Here is a 9,930-nt window from a genome sequence, read left to right as displayed (position 1 = left end):
AAAAATCAGAAGAAATACTATGAGAATGTGGCCCTTCAACTCAAGAGGGATGTAACTTTGTCATAGACTCATAATTGAGAAGTTTGGACCCTAAAATCAGTTCTGATCGCTTTGCTTTTAAAATATTTAGATTGTTTGGATGTTGCAGTTAATCATGCAAGGCTTCTGTTAACCCAGATCATCAGAGCTTTGCAGGTGGGACAGAAACATTAAGCAGCCGCGTCCTTTACTAGGTTAAGGCATTCTACAATCTTCACATTGATTTCACATTGATCACGATAACTTAATTCAGGGCTTTTCAACCTTTTCACCCATTGTACCACTTTTAGGATAAGGCAGTATCCAAGTACCACCAGTCGCCCAGCAAGGTATCAAAAACTTGACCCCCCCCCCAAAAAATGATAAAGTACATGTAGTCCTCGACTTACAACAATTCACTTAGTGACTGTTTGAAGTTACAACGGCACTGAAAAAAGTGACTTATGGCCATTTTTCACACTTATGACTGTTGCAGCATCCCGAGGGTCATGTGATTTACATTCAGATGCTTGGCAATTGATTCATACTTATGACGGTCACAGTGTCCCAGGGTCATGTGATCACCTTTTGCAGCTTTTTGAAGTCAATGGCCAGGGTGTGTGTGTGTGTGTGTGTGTGTGTCCAGCTCATTCAGGTTGCAGGGTGCCTGTGTGGGGGGAATCCGTGGGTCTCTGGTGGAGGGGCGTGGGATTGGGGTGGGTGCCCTCCCTCTCTCCCATTGTCCCTTCTTTCCTTCCTTTCTTCCCTCCTTCTTTGTCCCTCCTTCCCTCCCTCCCTCCCATTGTCCAGCACTATGCCGCCCAGACCCCAGCCTGAAGAAAAGAGGAGAGTGTTACCTTTAGGACAATATTCGAGTACCAGCTTAGCAAGGTGTCAAAAACTTTATTGAACAAAAAAAAAAAAACAGGAAAAAAATGTACCCATTTACCACACTTTTAATGGGAAACTTGTGCCTGCTTCTCTGCCATTAATCTTTGCAGTCATGGCTGGAGAGTGCTTACTGACAGAATTAAGTCAGATTCCAGCTGAAGGCAATTCCTCTCCTTAGTTTTTATACATGTTGAGGAAGAAAATGCCTTCTCACATAAGTACGTGGAACCAAATGGCAGTAAGGCTGCGATAGCCTTTCCCCCCACTTCCGGGTATAGGTTTGCAGCTTGGCTCCAGAACTCAAGTGTTTTTTTCATTGAAAAGTTCCTTCAAATTGCGATTTGATGTTAATTCCACAAGAGCCTCTTGCTCTGGAGAGGAAAGGTCAGAGTTCACAACATTGTCCATGATGAAAGGTGACGCAACCCAGCAAATTCTAGTATCGCATCCTGTTGACACGAATGGAAAATACAACTCAAACTCTGTGTGCAATTTTTTTCAAATGATTTTTAATGGCTGTTTCAATGCCCTCAGTGTCAACAATAGAATTTAGTTCAATAAAGTCTGACACATTGGGAAATGAGGCAATATTCCTTTTCTCTACTTGTCCTATCCACAGGGAGATTTGTTTGTGGAAGGCACAAACTTTTGTGTTCCATAACAAACACGTTATGACTGTGGCCCTGCAGCGACTGATTAAGTTTATTTAGCTTTTTAAATATGTCAGCCAAATAGGCAAGGCAGGATACCCAAAAGACATTTTTAAACTTTTCTGCTAGGGGTGATGAAACATTTGTCAGGAACAGGTGCCTTTCATCTCGTAGCTCAAATAATCTCGATAATATTTCACCTCTTGACAACCAACGTACTTCTGTATGAAAGAGAAGAGTGCTGTGTTCAGAATCCAAATCCTTGCATAATTGCCAGAATAAACGTCCATTCAATGGCCGGCTTTTGATGAAATTTATTATTTTTGCAGCATCTGCCAAAGTCTTATGTAACACTGGGCTCATCCGTTTAGCAGCAAGTGCATGTCTATGCAAGATGCAATGATTTGAAACAATGGAGCTGTTTCTTGCCTTAGCTCCTGCTATCATCCCTGAAGCTCTTCCTGTAAGAGCTGCTGCACCATCAGAACAAATTCCTATGCACCAAAGTCCATAATATTCCATATTCACTGAAAAAATTGTCAATTATAGTGAATATTTTTTCCCCAGTCGTTCTGCCAGGTAGTGGGCGGCAAAATAATATGTGTTCCAGTATATCGTCCGAATCAGGAACATGCACAAAGACAATTAATTGCACCTCACCAGGAATGTCAGTGCTTTCATCCAATTGAAATGGAAATTTTTCTGCTGCTGTGATTTTTTTCACCACTTGTTGAATAACATCTTGGCCATATCTTGTATTCATCTTTGGATGGTGTTATCAGAACATGGAATATTACGAATAGCACCCGTCATTTTTCTATCAAACAGAATTGAGGAAATTGCAATGGCAGAGGGAATCATGACTTCTTCCATGATTGTGTGAGGCTTATTTTGTTTAGCTGCTATCAAGGATAATTGGTAAGATGCTTCCAGACATTTTTTGGAGATGGTAGCGGCATTCACAAAAGCAGCACGGAGTTTTATAAATTCATCTCTCTTCTTCACAAAAAATGCTACTGGCTTTTCAGTGTGCTTTTTATGTTTTGTTGTAAAATGTCCCTGGAGCAAAGAAGGCTTCATGGAATGCTTAGATAATACTTCAGTGCAGATAACACAAACAGGAAGCTACTGATCATTCTCTTCCAGGAAATAAAATCCAAACTTCAAATAATCTTCATTTTATTTTTGATTTGGTGCCAGTTTTGATTTCTTCAGTGGTGGTTCCTTTGCTGAATCACTTTCCTTTTGCACTGATGAATGTATGAGGAATTTCTCCATATTAATATGCACCACTACCTTGATGGTCAGGTGGCTGGTCGTCTCTCTCTCTTTCTCCCTCTCCCTCCCTCTCTGTTGTGTATCTGTAGTATAATCAATCCTTTTAACATATTCTAATTTGATAGTTTTTTTAGCCAAAATGTTTGTCTGAAAGTACTTTTTTAACCATCCTGAATTTCTCACTTTACTTTTGGATATTCTGAATATTTGAATGCCAATTCTTTTGTTCTGGTTAATGACTGCAATAAAGTTAAGATGATGATAATGATAATGCAACCCAGAAGGGTGCAGTAAAGTTGAGAAATACTGAAAAGAATAACACCTTGATTCAACTGATAAAGGAGAGTATTTATAGCTCAGGGTTGACGTGAGGGGTCCTTGGTGCTCTCTGAACTTGGTTGTTTTCTTGCATTTCTGAGCACACGCCCAAACGACACACACACACACACACACACACACACACGTCCTCACCCACGAAGCACACCAGCCCAAGACCTGCCAGAGCACCGTCCTCTCCCTCCCTCCCCACCCAAACACTTCCAGCCACTTTCAAATTATTACAGCCCTGCATCTCTCCATGCAAAGGGGACACCTGCCTGTTTACCCTGGCTCCCAGCAATCTTGCTCGCTCGCTCGCTTTCTGCAAGCGAGCTTAGAAGGAAAGCGGCCAAGATACTCGCCCCATGCACACTATTATTATTTATTTATTTATTATTTATTTATTTACAAATATTTATATGCCGCCCAATCCCAAAGGACTCAGGGCGGCGTACAAGGTTAAAAACAGTCATAAAAGAATAAAATAATCCAGTCATACCGCGAGTCCGATCATATCCCGGCCCCCCGGGGACATCAGCCCCAGGCCTGCCGGAACAGGAGAGTTTTAACGGCTTTCTTAAAGGCCGGCAGGGTGGGAGTAGTTCGAACCTCGGGGGGAAGTTGATTCCACCAGGTCGGAGCCACCACAGAAAAGGCCCTTCCCCGAGGGCCCGCCAGCCGACATTGTCTGGCCGACGGGACCTGAAGGAGGCCCAATCTATGGGACCTCACCTATGACCTTTACACTGCCCCTAAAAGCGGCGAGTTAAAAAAACTTTCCACAGGCAACGCTGTGCGCTTCTCCTGGCCCGAAAGGGGAAACTGGTGGGTGGGGCGGCTGGCCGTGGCGGAGATGGCAAAGGGTTACTTGCTGTGAAACAGTCGGGGGGAGTCAGGCGGGCACGTTTTTCCCTACACACCCACGTTCTGATGGCTTCGCCTGGTGTCCATCAACAAAACAAATGGCTGGGATTCCCACCTGCTGCTGCAGAATGAGTCCTGTGGGAGGCCGCATGCCGTCTGGCCACCTTGCTTTCCTCTCCATAAAGCCAGGCACCTCGGGAAGAGGACAGGAGGAAAAGACTCGAGCCCCAGGAGGCAATGTGAGGGCTGTAAGGGGTATCGCAAGCTCGCGGGAGGGGAGGAGAAGAAAATAAAATGGAAGAGAGTGAGGCCGCAACAGAGAGAAAGAAGGGGGAAAAGAAGGAAGGGACAGTTGTGAGGTTGGCGCTCAGGACCCTGATGCAAGCGGTCTCAAACACCGACCTGCCGAAGAAGTGGATGGCTCTCCCCTTCAGGCTCGTGCTTGCTTTGGAAGGGCGACACAGATCCTGCACATGAAGAAGTCAATTTGATTGCTGCAGGAGTCCCTGGGGAGGGTGGGGCCTTGCTCTGCGCCTGCGCTTTTCACGCGCCCTTGGTAGGGTTCCTGCAGGCTGCTGCCAAGCAGCATGTTTTCCACAAGTGAGCTGGGAAGGAGCAGGGGGGAAGATGATGCCATAGGGGGGAGGCGGGGGGAGGAAGGCGACACCGCGTACCACCAGCCAGGTGGTCGCATACCACCAGTGCCTTAAACGTTGTCAGTTTTTTTAAAAAATGTGACTGTAGTCTTGAAGGTTCACCAAATCTTCTGGAGGTTTGAATAACGATGCAAAAAACTCAAATAAGATAGTGATTATTAGGGATTTCAGCCAATTTCTATCTATCCGTAGATATTTATCTTCATAATCTGAACTATTTACAATATCCTCATAGGCTACCAGCTGGAACCCAGTAAAATATTACAACTGGAGTTTATAAAAGTACAGTCATGACCAGAGGGGTCAAACTGGCAGCCTGCGGGCCGGATGCGCAAAGGCAAAAAAACATCACAATACGCGATCAAGTTTGACACCCATGCTGTAGACTATTCCAGATTATAGGTAGCTGTTAATTTGGTAGCATGGTCTACGGATTAACATAAATAAAATAAATACATGTAAGATCAGTGCCAAGGAAAAAAAATTGAGAATGAATCAACTCATATAACATGATCCTTGGTGATCATCTTACACCATCTTGTCAACCACCACAAATGGATCTCTAGATTTTATTTAAAAACCTGCAGAGGAGAGAGCACCACCTTCCAAGGGAGCCTGTTCCACTATTGAACAGCTTGCTTTTTTAAGATATTTTTCCTGCTCCTCAATCATAATTTACTTTCTTCAAATTAAAACCTGAATAACAATAACAATAACCTGTATTTTTTTTACCCTCCGCTGTTGAAAACCATCATTCTTAATCTTTGAGGTCTTAAAATATACTGTTTAAGTAAAGCTATTTTGCAAAGGCAAAGTTCCCATTTTTTTTCACATTTGAGGCATTTAATTCCATGGATACTTTTCGATAGCAATTGATAACTGCCTTTTAAATTACTTCTTTAATTTCAAAAGGAATGAAATAAGTTCGTTTTTCTAATTTCCACCAAATCTACTCAGAATCACTAAAAACAACAGCATAACAAAGCAATTTCTATTCATTACTTGGAGTAGAAACAATTTTAAGATTTGACACAATTGTTAACTTCCGAATTCAACTTGTCCTATCCCTTCCACCCCCAATACAGCCATAAAACCCTCAAAAGACTTCCTGACTGAGGATTTAAAGCAATTAAAGCAACTATGTGCTACTGCTGAATACTATTTAGTATTTCTTTACCTTCAAAAGAGCATCATAGTTTTCATAGACTTTTATCTTCCCCCTTTCAACCCCTCCGAGAGCTTTATTAGAGCAACACTTCCAAGGCAATGTTTTATTTCAATTGACCCAGAAGCACTGCCGAACCTTTGGGTCAATCCATGTGCAGGCCTGATGGTCTCTCTCAGACAAGCAGTTCTGGCAACCTCAATGCTGCCCAATCCTGTTCAATTGAGGACTCACAGGATTTGGTTCAAGAAAGCAAAGGGCTGTCTTTCCCTCAACCCCCATTCTAACAATGGCACTTTATGCGGTCCTTTAAAGCAGTCCAAAATATAAGGATGATTTGTTAATAGATAACATCTATCCTTCCCAGCATTTCTGGAGTCATTCTTGAGGAGAGTAACATGAAAGCACTTTGTGGGTCCTGGTTTATGTCTGAATGCTCACTCAACAAGCGTCCATAGTGGCACATCTTGAAATGAATCCAAATCATTCCTAAAGAATGGAATGTTACACACAAAAGCTAGGGAGATTCAATCACTATTATTTTTCAGATGTTTGAGGCTTGCACTGAAATAGACTGGGCCGTACATATATTATTAATGAGAGTAAGCAAGGGGAAAGATCTGTATAATTTTGTTAAGTGTTCAAAACAGCATTCTTGGGAAAAAAATGGATGTGAAAGAAAGGCAAGTTCAATATTACATCCCAAGATGATTCCAGGCTCCATTCTGAATACCGTTCATAATATCAGATTTCAGTTGCAGGAAAATACTTTCAATCGGCTTCGTGAGTTATTAGTCTATGCAACCACAGACACGCATATAATAGTTGTGAAGATGATCAACATAGTCATCTACCACTCTTTAAAAAACAATCTTCAAGAGCAGAACAAAGTCCTACTTATTATGGGAAATATCTCAGTCCCGCTCAAATGTCAAGCAAATTTTCAGTGGAAAATGGTTCTCTACCACCTGCTAAAAATTTAATTCTATTTAATTCTTTAGAAGCAACCAGAAGGAGAGATTTTAATCAGAGAAAATTGTCCTTGTAACATTGATTAGAACAACTTAAACTGTCTACAAGCCGGCTGCAGTGACCAACATCTGTATGATCTAAACGATCATATACTGCAGATGTGTAATACTTCCAACAGTCAGTTGAGGCTTCAGCATTTCCTCTTGTGGTAACTAAAGATGGAGTAAATTTTGTTTTGTTATTTCAAGTTATTTCAAATGGTTTAGTAAACTTTTAAAGTGCTTTCTTGAGTCAGTTTCTTTTCAAACATGGGTTTGTCTTGAGGTGGAGCTTTGATGCCCAAAACTATCAAACAGATTGGTATTATCGATATGGCTGGATTTGCTATCCCTTTTGAACTATCACCAAAAAACTGGCTCTCATTAATGTTCAAAGACTAGACCGTAATTTTAAGTTATCTAGAAAAAATGCAGATTGCCGTATGCAAAAAGAAAAAAAAAAAAGAAAAGAATATAGCAGTTCTAATTGAAATGGAATTTAAACTGGAAAGGTCCTCCGGAACTGAACGGGTCGAACCCCTGCCAGGAATTCCAGGATCGGTGAAAAGGATGTCCTCCACCTTGCTGACTCTCAGCATCCAGTGGGTCTTCTCCTGCATCAAACTTCCTCCGCATTTCTAAAAAGATACAAAGATGGTGATCAGCTGAATCTGAACTCCGTAAGCTTTCATCCAAAGCTTTTGATTCTAAAGCCACTACGGCATCAACTACCATCAATGAACAAAGAAGTAAAAAGCAATGATGCAAGTATGGGCATAACTGCACTTCTAAAAAAAAAGAGGTGGCAAAATATTTTGAAATTTGCTTGCTCCTCACAGATAATAATTTTCTCCAAAAGGCAACATACTTATTCAGAATAAATAGGTTTTACCTTCTCCCCCCCCCAAAAAAAAACCCATGAGAAAGTTTAGAGCTTGTAAAGATACCGTATATGCCAGCGTATTAGGCAACCCGGCGTATAAGACGACCCCCGTCTTTATAGCCGGGCCGCATTCCTAGAACGTCATCTTATACGCCGGAAACTACCAGTATTTCCGGCGTATAAGATGACTCGGCATATAAGACGACCCCCGTCTTTGGCGCCGATTTCAGCGCTCGCGGAAGTCGTCTTATACGCCGGCATTTACGGTAATTTTTTTTTTGACCCAACTGACAAAAATTATTGCGATAGACAAATTATTAACACTGCTATGTGGATTTTTCACAATATCAGTTAGAAATTATTTTTCCATTTTTTTCCCTAGCTGGCCTTCACGAGTATCTAAATTCCATGATAATTTCTAAGAGAGTATTTACTAAGACAAGGGCTCCCTCCCTAGAAACTATTCAGAGGATGGGATGCCCCAACACTAGAGAGGGTCAAATGCAGCTGAGTTATTAGATCTTCTTTGCCACAAATGGTAGCATTTTGTACAGTATTTGCCTGAACGAAGGCATAGTTTCCATCACGTCTCTTATATAGTTGGACCCATGTTAGTATTTTATAAAATGTGCAAAATCAGCTATTTCTCTGACTCAGTACATATTTCCATCCCTTTTTAAATTTGAGAAATTGATGCAAATCAGTTATTTTCATAAAAGAAAGGCTAAAGTCACCTTCAAGTCAAATTCAAATCCTACTGATGATGTGGACAGTCATAAAATATCACAACCAGTTGCTGCTGGTTTCTCACACAACATTTTACAACTTCCCAGCCTGCAACCCAATAGTTGCCATCTCAGTACTAAGGTAGTTATTTGTACTAAGGTTCAATTCTCATTTACCAAATATCTCATTTAGCAACTGCTCTTACAATGGTATAAAAAACCAGCTTGGGACTATTTTTGATGACTACAGAATTCCAAGTCACACGATCATCATTTGTCTGCTTCACAACCAGCTTCCCACAAGCAGGGTTAATGGAGAACACAGTGGTAAATCTCAAGTTGCAGTCATATGACATCTCACTTAATGACCTAGGTGAGTGGTGGCGAACCTATGGCACGTGTGCCAGAGGCGGCATGCAGAGCCCTCTCTGTGGGCACATGTGCCTTTGTTCCAGCCCTGCCTCCCCCGTGGCCCCCTCACCAGCAGCCCCCACAGAGGAGAGGCCCCTGGGCGCAGTCCGCAGAGCAGCGCAGCCAAGGACATGGCAGCCGAGCAGCAGGGACAAGACTCCGCCCTCGTGCCCTGTCACGTGCAGATGATGCTACGGGGCGTGGGTAGAGGGCATGGCCACCATGGCGCTGCAGGGCTGCCTGGGCGATCTGCTGCAGCAGGCCATGGAGGCAGTAGGTGGCTCTGCGGGCTGGGGGTTGGGCACTCAGTGTCTAAAATGTTCGCCATCACTGACCTAGGTGATTCACTTAACAACTAAATGCAAACTGAGGTTATACGCCCATTGTGCTCCACTTATCAACAGTGGCACTTAGGAACAGAATTGCCAGTCCTGGTTTTGGTCACTAAGCGAGAGCTATCTATATCCGCCTGCTTAATTTCCAAATCCAGATAAACCAGTCACCAGCTGAAACCTGGGGTCACAATAATCAGGGTCACCTGTACTCCTGGAACCACACAGCCCCCAAATTCACTTCTCACAAATCATTGTGGCTGATTTTCAATGGCTGCTTAATCTGTTACTGAGGTTAGCTATATTGTTGGATTTACACAACACATAGAACACTCATGAACATGAAGCTTGGTTAACACTCACCAAGCTTCAGTTATTGTGCCAATGTGGCCATTAGGTTGAGCATATTTTGTGAACATGGCTTAGAACTTAAATGTAATAGTTTTAAACAAAATATCAGAGGGAGAATCACTGTAGATGAGTTTTAAGCAAAAAGCTTTGAACTATTGCCTGTTAAGAAAAATCTCAAGGATAGCTCTAAAGCACAGAAGGTTGGATGTGCAGCTAACAGTAAAAATGCTATTATTTTACTTCACTGTGTAAGCCATTTATCAAGCTCTCTGGCCCATTTATCACCTGCGTTCCTTCAACACCGAAATAATAAGCACTGGACACCGAAGGAAAATTAATGTTGATTGGTCACGGTGAACTGGCTCACCTCTTTTTCTG

At 42.3% G+C, this 9,930-nt stretch overlaps 1 protein-coding gene across 1 annotated transcript in view; it reads right to left on the bottom strand.

The window, feature by feature from the left end:
- Nucleotides 1–5,494: 5,494 nt before the first annotated feature.
- The window catches only part of DNAJC3 (DnaJ heat shock protein family (Hsp40) member C3), a 30,099-nt gene continuing 25,663 nt past the window's right edge, over nucleotides 5,495–9,930 (bottom strand). Inside the window, exon 12 of the mRNA XM_039337663.1 lies at nucleotides 5,495–7,488. Coding sequence (XP_039193597.1) covers nucleotides 7,334–7,488 — 155 coding nt within the window. The 3' untranslated portion in view covers nucleotides 5,495–7,333. The remainder of the gene's footprint in view (nucleotides 7,489–9,930) is intronic.

Source organism: Crotalus tigris, unplaced genomic scaffold (genome assembly GCF_016545835.1).
Source record: "Crotalus tigris isolate CLP2741 ecotype Arizona unplaced genomic scaffold, ASM1654583v1 scf7180000017685.4511686, whole genome shotgun sequence".
Lineage (NCBI taxonomy): Eukaryota > Metazoa > Chordata > Lepidosauria > Squamata > Viperidae > Crotalus > Crotalus tigris.
This window is presented reverse-complemented; position numbering and strand designations above follow the sequence as displayed.